Source organism: Misgurnus anguillicaudatus, chromosome 15 (assembly GCF_027580225.2).
Source record: "Misgurnus anguillicaudatus chromosome 15, ASM2758022v2, whole genome shotgun sequence".
NCBI lineage: Eukaryota > Metazoa > Chordata > Actinopteri > Cypriniformes > Cobitidae > Misgurnus > Misgurnus anguillicaudatus.
In genome coordinates, this window is record NC_073351.2 from 21,675,284 (window position 1) to 21,699,446 (window position 24,163).

General features: G+C 38.6%; 1 protein-coding gene across 3 annotated transcripts in view; it reads right to left on the reverse strand.

Moving 5' to 3' along the window:
• The window catches only part of bcar1 (BCAR1 scaffold protein, Cas family member), a 97,141-nt gene that overhangs the window by 28,579 nt on the left and 44,399 nt on the right, over positions 1–24,163 (reverse strand). For 2 of the 3 annotated variants that reach the window (XM_055173868.2, XM_055173870.2), the window contains one exon: positions 1,661–2,347. In XM_055173868.2, the coding sequence (XP_055029843.2) occupies positions 1,661–2,347 (687 nt within the window). Of the gene's footprint in view, positions 1–1,660; positions 2,348–16,407; positions 16,715–24,163 lie in introns of those variants that run through there. The other variant, XM_055173869.2, reaches the window with a different exon arrangement.

Consider the following 24,163-nt stretch of genomic DNA (forward strand, 5'->3'; position numbering starts at 1 on the left):
GACGCAATTTGTAAACATCTATTTGTGGTGGTCAGTTTTAATTTTGTGGCGGACTGAAAAATAAATGAATGTATCGGAATGTACAACGACGCTCTCACTTGTGTGATGTCACAGCAGTAGGCAACGCAAATATAATGACACGCCTATAATCCCTCCCACTCCGAAGTGTTACTAAACTCGATGGAAAAGCTAACCAAGCCAAAGTGAGGTGAGCTGACCCGACTTGCCCCAAACCGTGGGGTACTATGCAATGGAAAAGCGCCATAACTATAGACCCAATATAGTCCAGCTATGAGTAACCCACTTCTACCCTAAAAAAGCTTGAATTTGCTTATATGCAGTTTTGGCCAAAAAAAGTTTGCTTTGATTTGTTCTAAACCTATACGCATCGTCTATTCTTGGGCTATGGTTAGCCCAAATTTTGTCTTGTTTCAGCCAAAATTGCTTGCTGGGTATTTATGTAACTTTCTTGGTACCACTATGCATCTTTGACATACTAATGCACTCTTTAGGTACAAATGTGGACTTTTTGAAAGGGAACCACCACAGTGACAGCTTTTGTAGCTTTATTTCCGAGACCTAAAAAAACAAAGAATTAATGTGGACAAAAATGCAAATGTCCTTGAAACTCAAATTAAATCATTTTATCTAAGCTAAAGCATGTAAAAACTCTAAAAACATTCACATCTTGCAGATATTTTTTGTATTGTATTGAAATACCATCCAAAACCTCCAAGGCAAACAAGATCTTGTCAGTTCTGCTATCCCAAACAGATAACAAAATATCAAACTAAGTGGTATCTAAAGACAATAATAATATAAACATTAAATAATAGTAATAATTTAGCTATACTATTAACATGACACTGAATCATTTCTACATCTTTATGACTGGTAGGTCAAGCTGCATTTGTCAAGGGTAAATGGCTGAGAGTCAAAAGCCCTGCACCTGCATCTCTCTTCCCTTCATCCTGCTGCCATCCTCACACTTCATTGCCCTCAACGCTGCGGCAGACTCAGCATATGGCGTGGTGCCCAAAGACCTGCAAGTCACTCTCAGGGGAGCAGCATTGCCCATAGCATTACCTTGTAGTTACCGCTGAAAAAATTATGCTTACTCACCCTCCGCTGTCCACAGACACAGCCATTATCAACCTCTGCATCATTTATGACTGTCTTTCACCCTCTCTATCATACTACATACTTCTCTGCAGTGTCAACATTCTCCTTTTTCTGTACGATTTCCATGCTGCTCTATTTATCATTTCTCTCAACACCAGTTTATTGGCCTTTACAAGCAAGTTTTTGAGGTCAACGTAAAACAGCACCTGGTTCTACTTCCATAATGTAACACATTTCAGAGTATAACAGGATATTCAGTGAGGAAGTGTGAGGTCATTTCCTCCATCATGAATCAAGTGGATTTATAATAACTGGATTACTGGATAACCCAGCTAAAACCTTTTTTCTAATTAACTGTTTTCTTCAGTAACATGCTACATAATTTTCATGTATTAAATATTGACTAAGTAAAGCTTTAAATGAATGCAAAATCAATGACTGAAATCAAACTTTAATGCTCATAATCTCATAATTAAATTACGACTTTAACCTGTATTCACAGACAGGGTCACGTCTAAACAAGACATTCAATCCTTACCTTCCCCAAGGGTTTAGGAGAGTCCCAGCCCCTCTCTATTGATGGGGGAATTTGGTAAATGTCTTGCGTCTGGTTCACAGAAGGCGGCACCTGGTACACATCTTGTCCGGGACTCGGACCTCCTACTGTGGGTGGCACCTGGTAGATGTCCTGTCCTGGAGCATTAATGGAGGGTGGCACTTGGTAGACATCCTGTGAAGTGGGGGCGTAATGTGCGTGGCTTTGCTTTTGTGCCAAAGCAGGGGCTTTGGGCTGAGGCGGGGGAGGCTGGGGGCCAGTGGGCACCTGGTAGAGGCTTGAAGATGCAGGCAGGCCATGGCTGGGGGGGAGCATATAGACGTTGTCAGGGATGGATGAGTTAGCAGAGCTGGGGGAAGAGAAAGCAGGGTGCATTGCCGTGTACTGGGAGGCAGGGGAAGGCTTGCTGTAGGCACTCTGAGGCAGGTTCAGTTGACTCTGGGTTGGACTGGATTGGGCAGACATCTGCTGCTGTTTATCGTACATGCCCACAAGGATTTTCAGCCGGTTGCCAGGGACGATTCCTTGACGCCCGTGCAGTGAACAGAGCCACCAGCCGTCCAATCCCTGCGTGTCCCGCTCCAGAACGGTCATGATGTCACCCTTACGAAAGGACAGCTCGTCTGGAGACTCCGCCACATTGTCATATAGGGCCTTCGCCAACACATTCTATAGGAGAGGAGAAAAAAGAAAACTTATTTTTATAATCACATCACTTAGTTAGAACTTAACTTAGTTCAACATGTGTTGTAAAAAATAGCTTTTTCTTAATTGCCTATGAATCTGTGCTCAATTGGTTTCTGGTATTTACATTGCCGACACATTTACACAGCATGGACTGCATCTGTTCACTTGTTCACAAAGCCTCCCACAAGTGGGTCTGGTCTTTGACACTTAAACAAATATTTGCAGCCCCTGGACCAGTACCTCCTCCTTCTTTGGCACAGAAATGCTAGTGCCTGGCACAGGTCCAAATGACACGTGTATTACCCCTCGTCATGCCCTCTTAATGAAACCATAGTGAGCCACTATCACTCCCCTGCAAACAAATTCACAGCGTTTGATTGGCAAATTGTTAGAGGGCACTTCTTTCAGTTTTAGCCCTTCTGTAGTATGCAGAGGAAACCGTATACAAATGTTAGCAAGCAAGAGAGAGCAGTTCAGCTTTAATCGGGACAAATCCTCTCCCCTTAGATTCTGTCCTAACCCTCTCTGCACTTAACGGATTGACTGAGTGTCTATTCAGCAGTTGAGAACAGGAGAAAATGGCCAATTTCCGATGCAGAGCGCTCCATGTCGTCCCTGTACACCGTCTACAGCTCTCCTACTGTGAGTTCATGGTGGTTTGCGAGAGATTCAAACCCCAGCTAACAGGGACAGAAAAGCAAGAAGATTGATGCACCGCAACAGACAACCAGCAGGTGTTTGATTACTAAAAGACCTCCATGTCAGGACACACGCTGCTTTTATGTCACGTGGGAATCGTCATATTTACGAGATTAGCAAACCACAATGTTGTCATTAGCAGTGGGTGATTTTCTTCCGAGTCACGACTTTTAGTTTAGGGTATTAATTTAAATTTGTAATAAATTCATATTGGTCCTAATTAAGATACTGTGTGTTTCAAGAATTTACACTTCAAAATACATCAAGTATTGTATGTTCACTTTGTTGCTTAGTTTGTATTCACTGAACGCTTAATGAGGAATAGCAATAAAGCTAAATTGTACTCATTTATCTGCTCACATGAGAATAACAAAATACATAATGCATGAGTTACATACCTAATGCAAATAGTTTGAATCACATTGCATTTAGGACTACACTGTACCTTTTTGTCACAGTGACGGTACTTTTAAAAAAGTCCTAATATGTACCATTTATAAACAGTGGCGGCTCGTGACTGCTAATCCGAGGGGCGCTAATTCAAAATAAGTGTTCATGTGTGTTGCTTGCGTTTTCAAAATATGTGTTTGTTGCGTCATGTAAACCATGTGCATCACGTGTTTTGTCAAAATAAGTGCCTGCTGCACACGCGTCAAAACCGTTTATGAGAAAAGAGACACTTACGTAAACAAAATACACGCAAGGCACTTCCTTAACAGTAAACTCTGATTACGCATGAGATTATGCGAGTATCCAGCAAACGCGAGCGTCTCTTTTATCATAAACCCTTTAGACGCGTCTGCAGCAGGCACTTATTTTGACAAGACACGTGATGCACACAGGTTCACTTGACGCACCGAACACATATTTTGAAAAAAGGAACCACACACATGACGGGCTACATACATATTTTGACGAACTTCGCATCGAGCGCCCTCGGAAAAAGAACTCACCGGTCGCCATTGTTTATGCAAAGGTACCAGCAAGTACCTTACAAGTACAAATATGTACTTTTTAGGTACAAAAGATAAATTTTTGAAAAACAGGGTTCTCACACCTTAGTTAACTTCAAATTTAAGTATCTTTCAAGAACTTTCCAGGTCTAATACCCTCAACTTCAAATACTTAATTTAGGGACACATTTTAAGTGAGAGCAAGGTTACATCGTGTTACCTTTAAAGATACATTGTTACAGTTCCCTTTCGAGGGAACTCGTGCTGCGTCACTGCGGTGACACGTTTTGGGGATGCTTCCAGGGGTACGTGCGTCTGAATGTGTATATCAAATTCAACCAATGGTGAGGCTTAACGACAGAGACAGGGTGATGCGGGAGCCAGGAAGTATATCGCTATCTGAAATATTGCCAAAGATGGCTCAACAACGCAGAAAGTATGGCAAGGGAGATGCAGTGTCTCATTCCCTTCTCAGGGAGCAACAGTTACATGCGTAACCGAAGACGTTTTCATGTGTCAAACACAACTATGCAAAAAGCATTTTGGTATGAATCAACATTCGTATACAGAAGATATAAGCATTTAAAGCGAACAGTTTAGCACGTGTGCTTAAAAAGTTTAGAATATTTATGATATTATTCTACACCCACTACACAGGGAATTATATGGATTTTTTTTCCAGAAATCTTCTTGCATAAAATAGATTCAAGCACTTTCAATGACCTTTATCTATGTATGTATATTTTCTAAAACTTCCCAGGGCCTTGAATTTTTTCCCCAGTTTCACAAACTTTCAAGGGTTTCAAGGACCCGTGGGAACCCTTGAAAAAGTACTGCCCCATTTGTTCCTTCATGTACCTATCTTTCTGATAATGTACCAGACTCTTAAATAATTGAGAACTTCTTTTAACTCATAAGGTAAATATACTAATGTGATATTTAGTTTAAAAAACATTAACATATTTTCATAAATAAACTATTTGCATTGTACGCCTGTTTTCTATCACTTTTAATCAGGCACTAAATAGAAATATTTGGGTCCAAAGTGGATTCTAGTCTAAATGGTGATAAAAGAAAAATACCCTCCAAACGCACTTGTTGCATGCTATTTTCAGCATACACTGATTTAGGACATTATAATCTGAAAGTCATTGTAATCTTACATATGATACAGTATGGATAGCTAGCAAATCGGGATGCGATAAGCAGCCTGCGGCTACGTTCCCGATTCCTCCACTGTGAGACTAATTACGCACATTATCTTCATTCAGTGCCCACAGCAGTGTGTGTGAACATGATCTCCATAGTTCTGCCGAATGATTCACTGTGTGTTTTAAAGGTCTGTGTGGCGAGTGCCAGTGCTCTGATGAATGATGTCTCTGTGCTCCGGGCTGGAGGAGAGAGAGCAGAGGCTGACGGAGGACATATCGGACCGATGAATGCCACGACTGTGCTGTCCGGGTTGAGGGACAGTCCCCTTACTGTCTCCCTTAAAGCCAGACTAGACTTAGGCTGGACACAATAGCGCCTGAGAGGCTTTATTGCCTGCTAACAGCTGGCTGAGATGTCACCATCCACGGCTGGCACATGCATGCACGCACAACCACACACACAGAGGAACGTGCGATCCTTCAATCGCTACTGCATATAGGCACGCATACCTCCACAGCCTCCATTCACACAGGCACACAATGGCAAAAAATAAGACACTTTCAGGCCAGCTGAGAGAGCTCATTAACTTCACGGGTAGCTAATTTTTCCATACAGACAGAATAAGGGTCTTTGTAGAGGAATGAGATGTTCAGAGTTACGTCCTTCTTTATTGGTTAGATAATAACGAATATGTTACTAAGGTAGGTGATTGATGTCATTGGATTTAAAACCTCTAAAAAGAGTTTTGTGCGACTTGCCGTCTTTGTCTTAATTCTTCATTTGTCTTATCTCACTTGTCTTGTCTATTCTTCCAAAAAGCAAGAAAATGGCCGCAGAAATGAATCTTGTATGCTTTGGGCTATTCCATTTTTTCCCGTGAATATTTTCCTGCCATGTAAAAGACTCTAGGGGCCTGATGACATCACAAGCTGTTGAACTTTGCCTCCATTACAGAAACTATGCCAAACTTCTCTTAGCGTCTCGCTCCCACACTTTCCACAAGTCTCTCTCTCTCTCCCTCTCTCTGTCGATCGGTACACAGGACGTATTTAGGGAGTGATTCACAGAGGTTTTATGTGAGGGCAAGCCGATTACTCTGCGACTAAATGTTTTTTAACTTGTTAGGAATGCACACATAAGAATACAAAATGAAGAACAGTGAGACAATGTTGAGAGAATAAATGATGGAAAATAAGAGACCTGGGAATATTTGGATCAATGGGTCTGTTATCGTCTTGAACAGCCCGGAATACATTACATCTTCAACACTCATAAAATAAAATGTTAAAGTGCTGTGCATTAAACAATGACAGAAAATGAATCGGTCCCTCAGGGAGTATATCTTCATTTATCAAGCAGTGTCGAGGAAGCAACTACTTTAAAGCTTCTAAAATTAAACATAGTTATGATACAGTCATGCAACCATTTGAAAAACTTAGTTAACATATCTGTTTTTCACTACATAAAAGACTATGCCAATTGACTAACATAGATGTCTGTACAGGTATTTATTAACATTTACATTATGCATTTACTAATTATGCATTTATCCAAAGCATCTTACAGAGTATTCAAGCTGTATGACTGTATTCCCTAAAGCTAGAAGTATAGTCCTGTGTTCATGCATACTCAAGGGTCGCGTATAGTGATTTTGTACAGGGTTCCCACAACTAGTTAACTTCAAATTCAAGGACCTTTCAAGGACTTTTCAGTTCCAATACCCTCAAATTCAAGACTAAATGTGGGGACACAATAAGTGAGAGCAAGGTTACATCGAGTTACCTTTTAAGATACATTGTTACACTACCCTTTCAAGGGAACTCGTCCTGCGTCACTGTGGTGACACTTTGGGGACGCCTCCAGAGGTAAGTGCGTCTGAATGTGTATATTAAATTCAACCAATGATGAGGCTTAAGACAAAAACACGGTGACGCGGAAGCCAGGAAGTTATCGCTTTCTGAAATATTGCCAAAGACGGTGTTACAGGTATGCAGAACGTATAGAAAAGGAGACACAGCGTCCCATTCCCTTCTCAGGGAACAACAGTTACATACGTAACCCGAGACGTTTTCATTTGTCAAACACAACTAGGCAAAAAAGCATTTTGGTATGAATCAACATTTGCATACAGAAGATATAAGCATTTAAAGCGAACAGTTTAGCATGTGAGCTTAAAAAGTCTCAAATTTTTATGATATTATCCTACACTACACAGGGAAAACTTCAAGCACTTTCAATGACCTGTATCTATGTATGTATATTTTCAACAACTTCCCAGGGCCTTGAATTATTTACCCCAGATTCACATACTTTCAAGGATTTCAAGGACCCGTGGGAACCCTGTTTGTTAAAAGAATAGTACTTTGTATGAATTGGTCACGCATGCATGCACAGGAGAGTATAGTATGTACATTGTGCATTGCATTTTGCCACATGCGTTGAACATCTGTGGATGAATTGCAATGCTGTGTCGTTCGCGTATACATAAAAAACAGAAGCTTAAGATCAAAGTGAGATACAGGAACTTAATTAAATCATTAAACTGTTGTTAAATAATTTATTCACATGAAATGTATGAACAAATTAATTCTCTAAAATGAGCTACCAGCTTAACTTTTGAGACAATATGCTTTTTGCTACTTGTTGGCTCCAGTTTGTTCCTGAAAAGCTACGCTGTTTCAAAAGAGCTAGTATTAGTACAGTTAGTAACAACACTAAGTTAGCCACTGCTCCTCAACACTGTTTTCAATGTATTGTTCGGGAAAGATGGCAAAACAAAAAGGTTTTATTAGATAAATGGTTGGCAGGAAAGTTTAGCTTCATTTCACCATGGCGATCATTACCATGGAAATGTCCAGGTCAAAAACTTCCCTTGAATGTGAAGTGGACAGAGACTAAAGCTTAACTTTTATTATCTCAGGACACTGAGATGATGTGACACAAGACATAAAGACACTGAGACCAAAAGAATAGATGAAAGAGAGCTAGAAAAAAACATTAGCATTCAAAAGGCTCATGCGAACAAGAGCTTCTCATGTCACACATTAAAGGGAAAGTTTAGAAAAAAATGTTGTTTAATTATAGTTATGTCTTTCGACGCCCATTATGACTTTGTAGGAACATACAGTATAAAAGATAAGAGCTTAACAAAATATCAAAGTTGTTGTTTTCTATACAATATGAATGTGAACTGGCCATGTCTAGTCTAATTTTTACACATACACATGCAAGAGTCCACATACAGTACACACGATGCAAATTTCATCAGAATAGTATGAGCGTTTTGTATGCGCACCGCTGGATTTTTGTAATACTTTGTATGCTTAGGGTGCGCATGTGCATACAGGAGAATTTAGCATGTAGCCCAGGAGATGCATTGCTTTTTGGCGCTATGTGCATGTGTGTCTGTGTACATGTACTAGTCAAATAAACTATGGTTTACTGTGCGTTCGACCGTGCGCATACGTTCGCGTACACATAAACAAACCGACTATCCTCCGGACTTAAAGGATTAGTCCATTAAAAAAAAATCCAGATAATTTAATCACCACCATATCATCCAAAATGTTGATGTCTTTCTTTGTTTAGTCGAGAAGAAATTATGTTTTTTGAGGAAAACATTCCAGGATTTTCACTAATGGACCCCAATACTTAACAGTTTTAGTGCAGTTTAAAATTGCAGTTTCAAAGGACTCTCAACGATCTCAAACGAGGCATAAGGGTCTTATCTAGGGAAACGATTGTCATTTTTGGCAAGAAAAATAACAATTATGCACTTTTACACCACAAATTCTTGTCTTCCTGTGATGCGCCAGCGCGACCTCCCGTAATACGTCATCACGACAAGAGTTCACAGATGACGTATCGAAACTACGCCCCAGTGTTTACAAGTGTGGAGAAAGAGGACCGTTCCGACGTTGTTGTATGTCGAATGATACTAATTAATATCTTTGTGTCAGTTTATTGTTTAAAATGGTCCGCAAATGTGCGTTTCATTTATGTAACACGTCACCTTTCTACGTCACTACCCAATTACGCGAGGTCACGCTGGCACGTCACACAGCCGGAGAAGAAGAGAAGTTGTGGTTTCAAGTGCACATTTTTTATTTTTCTTGCCAAAAATGACAATTGTTTCGCTAGATAAGACCCTAATGCATCGTTTGGGATTGTTACAGTCCTTTGAAGCTGCATTGAAACTGCAATTTTAAACCGCACCAAAACTGTTAAATGTTGGGGCCCATCAAAGTCCACCAAAACGAGAAAAATCCTGGAATGTTTTCCTCAAAAAACACAACCTCCTCTCGACCGAACAAAGAAAGACACCAACACCCCGGATGACATGGTGGTGAGCAAACCATCCGGACTCCTTTTTTAAGAAAACTGACCAATCCTTTAAGGAAACCGTAAGCTGCTATGTCTTATGCAAGACAGTCACACAGGTTTGAATTAAATATGATAAAGAAATTATATACAGTATATGTATATGTTTTGGTGTGAACTGTCCCTTTAAGAAGTAAAGGCAATAGAGTGAGAAAGAAATGTTCTGAATCAAATACAGCTCGACAGGATGGAGAGGAATGAAAAAAGGATGTGGAGCTGTGCAGCAGAAAGGGAAGGAAGGAAGGGGCATTCACACAGAACCACTGAACAGGAGGTAATGCAGCAGATGCAGGAGCGAGCTATGTACAGCCAGGTCAATGAGTGTGTATGTGTGTGTGTGAGTTTACATTGTTGTAAGGTGAGGTGGAGGGGGTTGAAGTCGAACAGCTTTTGTCTGGTGCCTCTACATGACCCTGTGGGACAAACACTAGTAAAGTTTGTGAGGTGGGGGCAGGTTGTGCTTTTTTGTGGTTGTGCAGACTAGTTTCAAGGACATGAGGGCAGCATACAAACTCTTAGCAACCTTATAACTTAAACCTAAACAAGGCATGGATGCATTTTATCTCATAAGCACACAACATATCACAGTCACTGACTTTAGAATTTATTTAAAAAATAATAACAGGCTGTAAATATGAAACATTGCAAATCCATCTTGTTGCAAATTTCTAACTAAAAATAGATTATGTATGTTTTAGGTGAATGATTAAGACTGAACAATACAACAGGTTGACATATTGAACGGACTTCTGTGCCTGTTCACATCAAATTAACGATGGCATCTAATCTGACTGAAGTCTATTCTCATCACACTCGCACCTCCTGAGCCCGCTCCTTACCTTATCAAAACTTTTCATTGGTTTGAAAACAGATGGGCGCTTCGAATTAAACCTAGCCTTCTTTATTTCGTCGTGTACATGAGACACCTGAGCCCAAACAATTAGGAACAAATGCAAGACGTTCAGTCTGTTCTATCCGAGGTGTGGGAAAATAAATGTTTATTTTAAAACTCGATATGTGGTTTGTAACACATACATACAGTACGTGTAGTATAGTGCTCAGGTTGTTTTTCTGTGGTTAGATTGCTATTCTCAGTGACGTAGGGCTTTCATAAATAGCAGGTTAGCTGGAGTAATTATAAAGCAGGTGGAGTTTAGTACGTTAAGACACATTTTCAGACAGGTACACAACGAGCAGACGCTGTATCAGACAGCAGCGATAATCATCAGGCCGAGAGATGTGACTCAGACGGCAGGCGCGTGCTCGAGCATTTGACGTTATCGGTCGTGTCAGTCAGCAGCGTGTGACACACGCTCACGTGGAAAAAACTCACACAGATTTATTAAGGTGTGTTAGAGGAACCATTCACCACAAAATTCTAATTTGGTTATTGTTTGATCACCATAATGTTGTTTCAAATATGCATGTTTGTCTTTCCTCAAAAGAACACAAAAGAGGTTATTTTGCAGAATATTCATCTTCGTGTTTTTATACACTGAAAATAGACCAGTGGCTGTCAAGCTTAAAATACAGAATATTTGGGGTACAATGTTTTTTTAATTTGAAGCTTGACAGTGTCTGTTGGTGAATATGTGCTTTTATAGAAAACAGAAGTGTGAACCATCATTGCACATCTCCATATGTGATGCACAAAAATGACAGTTTTGAAGAACATTAGGATGTGCATATGAACAAAGTACTGTAGTATGTTGCAGTTTTTACTATAGTAAACTGTAGTGAACATTTAATAGTATTTATAAATAACAGTAAAAATTAACAGTATTTAATACAGTTTATAATTCACTATAATCACTAATATGCACCAATAATTGCTATGATGTACTACAAAATATTAAAACTTAAATACGGTGGTAATATTTTCCATTTGGGTGGGTAAATAATGAATTTTTGGGTGAACTGTCCTTTTAAGACTGAAATATACTTTGTCTATTTCTTAGAAGCAGTGATAACATTCATATATGTGTGAACCGGTTGAATGTTTCTTTAAAAAGAATAAAAGATGTCGGAAGTACACACTGCAAGTGGGGCAGGGGCGAGACCCAAAAATCTTGACAGAAAGTAGACAATAGCAAAATGTTGATGCAAAAGAACAAACAGTGAGCCAATGGCCTCCTCTATTTTCCTTATAGAGAGTGAATTTACTACAGACAAGACCAGACTTGAGGACTAACAACAGGCCTGCAGAGAATAAGAGCAAAGGGTGACAGGCACATCATTAATTGTTAGTTTGTGTGGGTACAAACCTAAGCAAAAAGGAGACAATAACAGATGATAGTCATGGAGAACAGAGATACAATAATTAAAAGGACACTCCACTTTTTAAAAAAAAAAATGCTCATTTTCCAGCTCCCCTAGAGTTAAACATTTGATTTTTACCGTTTTGGAATCCATTCAGCAAATCTCCGGATCTGGTTATAGCACTTTTAGCATAGCTTAGCATAATCCATTGAAACCCAGTTTAGACCATTAGCATTGCGCAAAAAAAACAAAGAGTTTTGATATTTTTCCTATTTAAAACGTTACTTTCTGTAGTTACATCGTGTACTAAGACCGACTGAAAATTAAAAGTTACGATGTTCTAGGCCGATATGGCTAGGAACTATACTCTCATTCTGGCGTAATAAGCAAGGACTTTGCTGCCGTAACATGGCTGCAGAAGGCGCAATGATATTACGCAACGCCTGAAAATAGTCCCCTTGGTGAATTTTGTGATGCTAATGGTCCAATCGTATTCAATAGATTATGCTAAGCTATGCTAAAAGTGGTACAGCTAGACTGTACTAAATGGATTCCAAAATGGTAAAAATCAAATGTTTAGCTCTAGGGGAGCTGGAAAACGAGCCTACTTTCAATAAAAGTGGAGTGTCCCTTTAAATATGAAGTAGTGCATACTCAAAAGTAAAAATTATTATTTTAAATTCAAATTTTATAAATTTTGATAAATAAATGAATATTTTAAAATGGTTTACAGTTCATTGTACGTCCACTTTAGATAGCTAGGTCAGTGTCTGCCTACAGCAATTCTATATAGCATACTCAGTGCAAGTCTAGGCCCGTCTTTTCATTCTTAAAACATTCCTTCTACCTAACTCACATACAGTATTACCCCACATATACACCCTCAACCCATCTTACAACCCACGACACGCATCATCACACTTCCATACATACCATACACCTTTCTTTATTTAATGCATTCAGTACAGTCTATATACAGTCTCTCGCTACAGTCTCTATATAACTCTCTCACATACGTGACAACACACACACACAGGCTCATAAAAATAGATGCCACAGTTCAATCATGGAGGTATATACTTTCATTTATAGCCTGACAAATCCCGCAATCGCATTGCAATTAGGTCAGCAAATCATACACCCCTTATAAACACATGTAGCATCCTAGTAGCAAAACTACACTCCTACGTGCACTTTTAAACTCACTCATCCTTCTCACGTTTACTAGAAAAAAAACAAAGAGACCTACTTAGCCCCTCCTTTCCTGAGAAGGTGGGGTTGCAAAACCCTCTTTGAAAAAAGCAGCTCTGATTCTTGTAGCTACAGGCTATAACTTAGTGTTGGTTTACTGCCAGTTTTTCACCACACCTACACAATGCTGATGTGCAATCTTTCCGCTGAGATTACGGGGCTGGATAGGCCAGAAACAGATATGTGAACATAGCAAGGACACACAGTAGATATTTGTACGGACAGCGTGTGCCATAAACAGTGAAGGACCTTCATCACTACGCAAACATGTACAGAATCTTCTCTATGCCAAACAAACAATCCAGACATAAATGATGTGATTTCTTTCCAGCAACTGCGACCTTAAACTCTCTGTCTGCAAGTACAACAACAGTGATGAGGTCAGAAACTCAAGATGGGCTCAGATACAAAGACAAATACAAAGAATGTTTAGAAACTGTGATAATGTCATTATTTTAAGAAAAATCACTGACAATGTAAAAGTCAAAAACACATTTCTTAATTTTTTCTGATGTTTCATGGTTTAACCATTATTATGCCTTATTATGCCCTATTCTTTTTTATTCATATGAGTGTAAGAAACTATCAAAACATGTGTGTATCCGGATATTTTGTTTGCCGATACTCTATTGATTCTCGAAAACGCAACATTGATAATTTATTTTCTTTAAATTAAAAGATTCAAAGCAGTCGTCTTTTTATCTCTAAACTTTAAGAGTGACAGGAAGTACTTGCTAAGGTTTGCATATGGTTGTGTGTCTTGTTGAAAGCTTAATCTGATTCTATTAAAAAAAATAAAAAAAATAAATCCCAATATACCGCTTTGCTTACAGTATCGCAAGCAATCGCAATGCATCATATCGCAACATCTGTGACGTGATACGGATCATATCTCCAGATTCTTACCAATACACAGCCCTATTGATTTAAGTTTTAAACACTTAAAATATCTTAATGCAGACTTCCTCTTTAAATAAGCAAATATCTGTAGTGTATATCCTCTATTTTCACATTTGCTTACTTGGTTTCTCACTTAAGAATTTAGGTGACCAATTAAGAAAGTGTTAATACTTAAAATAAGCACAACTGAAAATACCTTTAAGCTATGAAAGAGCAACATCTAAGTAATAAATTATTGATAAATAAATAAATAAATACTTCATATCCTTCATATAAAATGCTGTCATTCTTTTATGTTTTAAAGATGACTTAATCTTTGTCTAGGAAACAAGCCCAAAGAAAGTTAAATCAGAGCTTAAAAATGTCAATAGAAACCTTAAACCTACATAACAGCAACTAACTACTATCCTAATATTTTGTTGGAAACGCAATAGCAGCCAGCCAGTCAATGTGTCAATGTCAAATGAATCTTGCCACATGTCAAGTAAACAGAAACAACACATTTAAAAAAAGCAGTGCATCAAGTTTAAAAGCAACTAGTTGCTCCTATAAAGAAATGACAGTGTTCCCAACTCAAGAAGTATGATCAAAGGTCATACATGTCGATGTCTCTGATCCCACCCTGAGCAAACTTCTGTTTTCTTATAGCGTCTGAATTCCTTTGGACTCACACTATGTCTCAATGTGTGGTGTGTCATTTAATGATGACATAATCCAATGCTTTTACACTAAAATATATTACACTTGATTACTTATCAAGCATTTTATACATTTTATATACATATCTCTGGGAATGGAACCCAAGACCTTGTTGTCGCTAACAGCGTAATGTTTACCAGTAAGACCAGTAAGAAATACACTTTTCACCATCATAAAAAGTATCAATCCAACTGTTTTTAGATCAGCATTAGACTTTTGATGCTTATGAGGATTATGAGGATGAGAAGCATGCCCTGTCCGTCAGACCTCCCAGGTTTGGGTGGGGGGAAATTCCAACCTCCTAAACTTAAGAGGCAAGGGCTGAATCAGATCTGAGTCACGGGCAGTGCTGGGGGGGCTTAGGTTGCTCAGCTGTTATCCAATAAAGTGTTTTGGTCATCTCTCATATTTAAAAATCCCTTCCCAGGCCCTCACAGTAAACCCAATGTGAGTCAATATTCTTAACTAATATTGCCACTGATTCAGTCTGGTTGCCTAATATCAAGAGTGGCAAGTGTATACAACAGCCCACTTCCATTAATATGACTACCTAAAAACAGACCAATACAGACATATTTGTTATAACAACATGATGGCGACATCCCTGTGACTACTGCTTTTCTACTATGCCAATACATTTTTACAAAGCACTAAACCTAACACTCACGTAAACCTTTTTTTCAAACTACCTGACTCTGGTTTCAGCAGAATATAAAAAAGAAAAGCTTATGGTATAAGCAACAAGTTATTCTTGAGACATAAACTCTTCACAGAATTTGTTCAACACCAGTTATCAACACACATATTATTTATTTACCTTTATTTTACCAGGAAGTCTCATTGAGATTAAAATCTCTTTTACAAGAGAAACCTGGTCAATGTAGCAGCCATACAGTAAGACAATTTTACAGTAAAACATTATAATTTTACAGTAAGACAATATATTTTTTCAATACAATTATACAGAAAATTAATTTAACAAACGATTAACTGTCAACCACAATTAGTGTGTAGTTTAAATCGTCTCTATTGTGGTATGGGAATATCCCGGCGTCTACAGGAGGTGAACCCCAGCGTCCAGATTCCTCCCAGACGGAAATACAGCACGACCCAACTCTCACGTCCAAATACCAAGGGCTTGTGTCATCCAAACCCTTACAAGCTGAACACGGGCCAACACATTTAAACAATAGCACAGAACGGAGTCTTCGGCCAAAACCAGGGCCCAGTCACTTCTCTCTCTCTCCTTCATTCCTTTTCTCCCCTTGCTGCTTTCCATAAAACCTTAATCTTTCAGCTTTCTCCTGAGTCAGCAGACAAGCTCACAGCAGCAGGGTTTCTTTCCTTTCATTCTTTTCCCGCTATGCCTGCTTTTTCACAAACTCTCCTAAGCTTTCCAAACTCACTGCTTCTCAAGAAAAGCCCATATTTTAAAACCTCAGATGGCAAAGTTACATATCTGGTCCTCTGTGTGAAGTGTTATTAAAGCCCGTGTGAAAATAATTTTCTTTAAGAGCATAGTGTACAGGCTCTTATCTGTTCCAGTCACACACACCTTAATAAAATGATAAACTGGTATATGACACTAAAACTTTATGTACCAAATGTGAGACTGACTTTTGTGTTTCTTCTGTCCACCGAGAAACCAACTTAACTGTGTTATCTAGCCCAGAGATATAACTCAAAGCCATTTAAGTTAACCAACTTCACCGTTCACACAACAATGAAAACACACACACACTCACTCACCAGATAATTCATTTTAAGTCCTGCTGTATGAGTCGTTGGGACTCCAGACAGCACTTAACTGCCTGAGATTTGACCCCCGACGAAAACTCAGCTCGGACCGTCCACCTCGGCTTAAAAACCTCTCCGCGTCTCCGTCGGGCAGACAGATCCTAACACATACTCCAATTCAGTGATCTCAGCGTGTAAGAATGACACTATTCCATACAGTTCTCTCTCTTTAACTCTCTCGCTCACTCGCCGTGTCTGTCCTGTTCTCTTTCTCCTGCTTGCTCGCTCGCTCTCTCACTGGCAAAAGGAGGAGGGAAGTATGCATTGAGTAACTCGACACCCTGCCTCTTTCCTTCTGAATCCTGACATTCCCTTTCCTGGCTTCTGATTGGTGGAGAAACCTCTTCTTATGTTAATGAGCTGTACTCTCCTCCTCCCCCTGGCTGTGAGGAATGTGTAGTGAGACTCTCTGCAGACCTGAGGACAGACTTTTTTTATCTTCTGTACCCCTTGCGCATACAGACCGCTCGCCACCACAGCTTTGTCTAGACTCTTTCAGAAAGCCTTAAACATGTTTCTTTTTGCATAATCGGACAAAGCAACAAAAACCAGGCAAATGACCTATCATTCAACTGTAAATGGAGCACTAACCTTAATTGTTTTGAATTGTTTAACCTCTTTTTGTTATTTTCAGCATGTATCTGACGTGATGGTCACCCAAAAATGAAAATTCTGTTCATTATTCACCTTTATGTTCTTCTAAACCTGTTTGAGTTTTTTTATTCTGTTGAACACAAAGATATTTTGATAAATGATGTTAACCACAGAGTTGATGGTACCTATTGACTTCCATAGTATTTGTTTTCTCTACTATAAAAATATCTTCTATTGTGTTCAACAGAAGAAAGAAACGCATACGGGCTTAAAAGAACATGAGTTTTAATTTAATTTTTGGGTGTAATATCCCTTTAAGAATAATACTGATGTAGATGTGATAATTTAATGAATCTCTATTATAATGCACATAGTTATTTTTCTGTAGCTCAATTGGTAGAGCATTACGTTAGCAGCTCAAAGGTATGATAAAAAAATATGATAAAATGTATACCTTGAATGGACTGTAAGTCTGTCAAATGCATAAATGTAAATATAATAATAAGAAGATATGCCTAAATCATCTTACATGATAAGCATAATATCCTGCCTTATTTATTTATACATGACAAATGTTTACATTATTACATTTTATACCACAGGGCTGTTGAATGCTTTATTCTGATTGGTTAAGAAATGGTCCTTTATTTTTCGATACATCTAACATGTCAAAAAATTTAAATAACCAACAGAGCAATGTCTTTGAAAACTGTGGTATAAGTGGAATAATTCATCCAGTCCTTTGATTTATTGAAAATAATGCACACCCACAGCATAACTCTGCTTTACACCATGCCACCTTGGGTGTAGGCATGGGCCGGTATGAGATTTTGGCGGTATATTAACCTCAAGCAAAAATACCATGATTTAACGTTGTTGCAGTATTGCCGTGTTATTTTCAAATGTCTCCAAAACAACTTTTCAACTGGTCACAATACATTTTATTTTGAAGCAACATATAAACATGTATGCCAGGCAAAAATAAGGCCTTAAATTATAATAATCTTTCAAAAAATTATACAATTATAATGTATTACAACCCAGTCTCATGTAGATGCATATAAACCGCACGAAATGTGAAAACTCGTGCAATACATACGCCAAATTCCAATTTGGCGTGCATATGATATGCCAATCCTTCCCATTTACTTAAATGGCGCATCTTTTTTGTCGTTTTATTTATTGGTTTCTCAATTTTTTCTGTTTTTTATACCATTTTCACTTTGGTTTAGGGTTAGATTTGAAAGTTGTCCGAACCCTAAACCCAAGCGCCCAAAAAAAAGAGAAACCAATAAATAAAACGACAAAAAAGATGCGCCATTTAAGTAAATGGGAAGGACTGGCATATCATATGCATCATATGTATTGCACAATTTTCACACTTCGTACCATTTATACGCAACTCTGTGAGACTGGGCTGTGAATTAATATTAATAATATTAAATGTAAACATCAAATCAATTACATGACTCAATTATTTAACTTAATTTTGTGAAATGCAGCAAATACCTTAAAAACTGCATCACATAAAAATGTTGTGGTTTTTAAACCTTGACTCTTTAAAACCTCGGTACCTCTTGAAACTGGTAACCGGCCCATGCCTACTTGGGTGTGCATTATTTTGTAATAATTAAACGGCCCATCGTCAATTATTCCTTACATATTTGATCACGTTATTATTTTATAATAATATATTATTATTATAAAATAATATTATTATATATCGTATATTATTTGTCTTATTAATAATTGAATATACATTTTTTAAACTATCGACAATAATTTAGCACATACTGTAAATTTACAGTAGTTTTCTATTCAAATAGCCTAGTTATCGAATTTAATTTGAAATAATACTGAGCTACACATGTGTATAATGAATCCATTCTGAATAAATACTCAACATAACTGTTACTACCATAAAATAAATAATCTCTGTCGTTATCTGCTTGTGGATCAACGAGAAGCCATATCTCCAAGTATGACCTCATACTCCCATTCCACGAGGGATTGACCAGGTCAAGGGGTCAAACTGGGCTCCACATTTAAATCAATGTGGTGAACATAGAAAAGCAATGTCTCCTAATGGACTGTCTCCTACAATTTACATATAATGGAGAGAATATCCTGCCTCAGAAGAGAAAGAAAACAGCAGGACATACCAAAGCAACTCTGCATACCAAAAGCAGGAATGTAAGGTGACGAGTAAAAACATGTGACCCTGATACTGCCACAACATCATCCCATGGGCTAGTACTGAGGTCAGGGGAAAGGTCAGCGAGGTAGCAGACAGCCAGACTCAAGTATTTCACATTCCAGAGGATATGGTCTTATTATGAGCTAAAGGCAGTTTTGTAATATAACTGTGCTATACGATGGTTAGATTGGCATATAGGAATCTATTATTATGTGAAGAAAAGTAATTTAAATTCCTTAATTGTTAAAATCAGGAGATTCCTTCAAACCGAAAGTGCCGTATGAATTTAAAGCCATTATATTCACGCTGCGCTTGTCTTTTCAGGCCACAAGATGCTGTGTCTGGTCTCCATGACAATTGAGCGCCACTTCATTTCACTCTACGGGGTGACGGCTATCCAAAACAGACTTCACGGTTGAGATGCCATTCGCTCTCTCCAACAAACGTTTTCTGGGACTTTTTGTGTTATTTATTTTCATTGGCTAAGCCTGAGTGACATCGGAGCTGTCATTTAAATTAGCAAGTGCGTGTGGATTTTGTCACCGTAGAGATTAGGCTATCACATCAGACATCATTTCAATTAGCGCCCCACCCCCTCGCTCTTCAACTAATAAGCCCCCCTCCATCAGCGCCCGCTAATAACAATCCTGTTATATAGCGAAAGAGGAGGGTGCTTGCTGGTATGGAGGTGAGAGGTCTAAATGCCTGTCACGGAGCGCTAGAGAGGTAAAAATGAGCTAATCTCTGCCGTTTGATACGGATCACTGCACCCTCTTGCAGAAAGTCGAAATTGAAACGGTTCTGTATAAAATATTCAATGGAAAATGTATGCATGCTGTGAATTGACGTCTACTGTACCACAGCTTCTGTTTGAGACTATTCATGGGTCTGCGAGTAGAACAGTAGATTCATTGTGGCCGAACAGCCTGGTCTTGGTTCGGTCAAGCTGTTACACCTACGCACAATGTTGTTTAGCTGGCAATGTTTCGGTCCTGGAACCTCGACCACTCGGCTGTGACATCTATAACCCCCTGCATGCCGCACGTGTCGTGAGATGTAGCCCGAGCCAAAAAGCATGGATCTGGCAAGCAAGATCAGTCCAGGCCACCCCAGAACAGACCAAGCATTCAGAACAGCAGATCAGAGAATGTTAATAATGGAAATCCCATTTACGTCCTCAAGTTCAATGTTTTTCACTTTAACTTGCTTGTAGTCGCAAGCAGTGAAACAACTCTATTAGTGGAAAGCAATGCGATAGCTGCACAAAGGTTGTGGGTTTGATTCCCAGGAAACTTAAATAATGATAAAATGTATTGATTTGCATGCACTGTAAGTCACTTTGGATATAAAGAGTTTTTGGCATCAGTTCTCTAAATACCAGAAGAATCTGCTAAAGACTTTCTAGACTTTCTGCCTTCTAAATGCAACAATATTGTAACATCGACATGATAAGGACATTTGAACTTGGCTGGGTCGACCTAGCGCCCTTTCATCTGAGATCAAATTTATAGTTTGTTACTATGAATCGTTTCAGAACTCTGGCTAAAAAATAACCAAGTTCACTGTCGAAGTTAAATGAAACACTCGAAGCATTTCCTGTGTCTGAATAAGGGGCTGTGATGGAAGCTGAATTCTTTGTTGCCACATCATCAAAAATTACCAATGCAGCTCTTGAGAACAACAGCAGCAGCAGCAGCATCCTGCCCACGATGCACTGCTCCAGTCGCCGCTTACAGAAAAAAAACAATGCACATCCTTGTATTGAGACATCCTGCTCCCAGCCAACAGCAATATTCATGCAGCTTTGAAGGACAAAAGAATAAAGAGTTCCTTTCTTTGTTGGGACTGTCAGACCCGCTGCGTATTCTGTCACCAAAGCCTTTTAACTTCTCAAGTGTGGAATCCTCTAATACACACAAACACACCAATATACACACACACACACGTAAACTTTCTTAAAGGTACATGTACCACCAAACATACTGTACAAAACCAGGACTACTATCTTCCATTCACTGGGTCACTGCATCAGACACAGTGACCGGCAGCTTTCCAAAATTCCCTCTGGAGTTCATGTGGTCTTTCCTTATCCCGCAAAAATAGGATAATCGTCCTGTATCTGTACGGAACAGGAAAAAACAAGATCTTCCCCTTACCAAGTCACTGACAATTTTCATCACAAGCCTTGTTTACATGCTTAACACACAGAAGGAGTAACAGAGTTGATCAGAACAAAAGCGAAATTAAATTTCCATATGTAATACTATTTGTTTATTGCAGATCTGAGGTCTCATTATTTTCTGTCTTCTTATCAGTCATTGTAATACGTTAAGATGATTAAAAACCACAAAGTGAATCAGTCTCCTCTCTTTTAATCTAAAGTTCATAAATGAGATTTATGGTGTGTGCAAAGCAAGCAAAACAAGCACACACACACACACACACACACACACACACACACACACACAGAAACATTTCAGCAGACTAACACACATTTCTCAGTCTAACTGCAATAAAACATTCGCATTAATGTGAAAGGACGTAAATGGTATTATGTAGAGCATCAACATATCATGCAGTACTGGGGATATTACTATTCTTCAGCATGTATGTGTGTGCGTGCCTTTTAATCGGCACCCCGATACATACACACACACGCTAAAAGTGGGGGATACAGAAGACAGAAATATATTACATTTTATCTCTAATTAATTAGTGCCAATTTGATTTTTCCATTTCAATTGGTATTATTTGATGCTCTCCGATTTCTACATCATATTATGAAATGCTCTCTCTCTCTCTCTCTCTCTCTCTCTTTCTCTCTCTTGTTTTTCTATAATAGTAAACACCATCCATTGATATCTGTAACATTTCTGCATTTTCATAAAGATATTATTTAGTCATTTTCTGCATATGTAACTGGCTGATCCTAATGAGGACCATTAACGTCCACTGTTTTACATGAAGCTAATTATAATGACAATAACCCTAAAGGAAATATTTTAACATTGTTTAAATATGCAAACCATTTTTTGCCTTATGAATAATTTTTTGCATTAAGGGATGTCTTGAAGAGGATGTTCTGTCAGATTTAGATAACTTCTGGGGGTAATTCTGCACCCACAGCATACAGTACAGCTAATAAAACCCCACACAGCACTCAGGAGCAACATGCTTACATCACAACTTTTAACACAAAAAGAGAAACCAAATAGGTATGCATGAACACACAAAAACAATCCAACACGTCTCTATTAGACGGACACAAACCGAGCGATACCCGGTCTCCCCTCCCCCTGTCAGTGGAATGCAGGAATGCTGTGCTAACCCTAGCAGAACTTCACTCTCCCAAACCATCGCTTTCAGGAAGGGGACTATTTTCCCATGGGCTAAGGTTTGTCCAAGAAGCCCATTCTGCTTGAACTCCACCTCATCCATACAAGTGAATCTAACGAGTGTTTCTACAACAATGGCCGTAATTATGCCGCCCCGTCCAAAATGATCTATCTGGAGAACAGCGAAGTAACATTCTGTTTAGATGTTAAAAGTGTTATTACACTCTTTTACAGATAGATTCATCGTCTGAAAGGTTAATTATTAATCGCTGCAATTTCCCATTTCCATAAATGGGCTTTAAACGATAATAAAACAGCTGTTTAAAGCTATCTGCGGGGAATGTTAAGCATTTGATATGAACTAAATTGTCTGATACAGTGCTTTATTACTTTATTTCTACTCCACTGCATTCCACTAAGTGTATGTTCGTCTCTGTATGGCCATATAAATGTTCGGATGGGATTAGTTTTCTAAAGGATTGTTAACAAAGGATGTCTGCAGTCACTGTGGTTATAATAAAGGTTAAACTAGAGTATCTATTGTTTGGATGTAGATGTGCTGAATGCATGCATCATTAAACCCACTGAAATGAAAAGGTGTGTGTGCGTGTGTAATATAACAACAGCATTGTGTATATGGGTGATTAAATCACTGCAGGTACATTTGGTGTCCGAGGTTTTTACTGCTTTCTTCAAATGGTTATATTTTTTATAAGAATTTGATGGTCATGGTCATAGATCACAACATTTTACAGGCCATAACAATATAATAGTTTCTGTACAAAATGTCTTATATAACTGAAAATCAGTTATTGTCAAACTCTGTTAGCAAGGTAGAGTAACAGTGTTGACAAGTAATCTTTTCAAAATTAGCAAAAAAAGAAAAATAAACAAATGCGAATTAGGTGAGTTTCCATCAATTCAAACGAATAATAATGGTATTGGTAACCTAGTACCCAACAGTAAATAAATCAAGACAAGCTTAGAAAATGGAGACAGGACACCATTTAGTTATGATTGGGCAACTTACAAATTTACTAGCAGTGCATCTTGTACGTCTTAAACTGAATGCTGTGCACAAAAGAAGAAATGCTGTGTCGAGCCCCATATACAGGGTTCCCCCACCTTAGTTAACTTCAAATTCAAGGACCTTTCAAGGACTTTCCAGGTCCAGTACCCTCAAAATCAAGGACTTAATGTGGGGACACATTTCAAGTAAGATCAAGGTTACATTGTGTTACCTTTTAAAATACATTGTTACAGTTCCCTTTCAAGGGAACTTGCACTGCGTCACTGCGGTGACACTTTGGGGATCCCTCCAGGGATAAGTGCATCTGAATGTCTATATAAAATTCAACCAATGGTGAGGCTTAACGACAAAGACAGGAGCCAGGAAGTATATTGCTATCTGAAATATGGCCAAAGACGGCGTTACAGGGACGCAGGAAGTATGGCAAGGGAAACGCAGCATCTCGTTCCCTTCTCAGGGAACAACAGTTACATACGTAAACCGAGACGTTTTAATGTCTCAAACAATACTATGCAAAGTAGCATTTTTGATATGAATCAACATTCGCATACA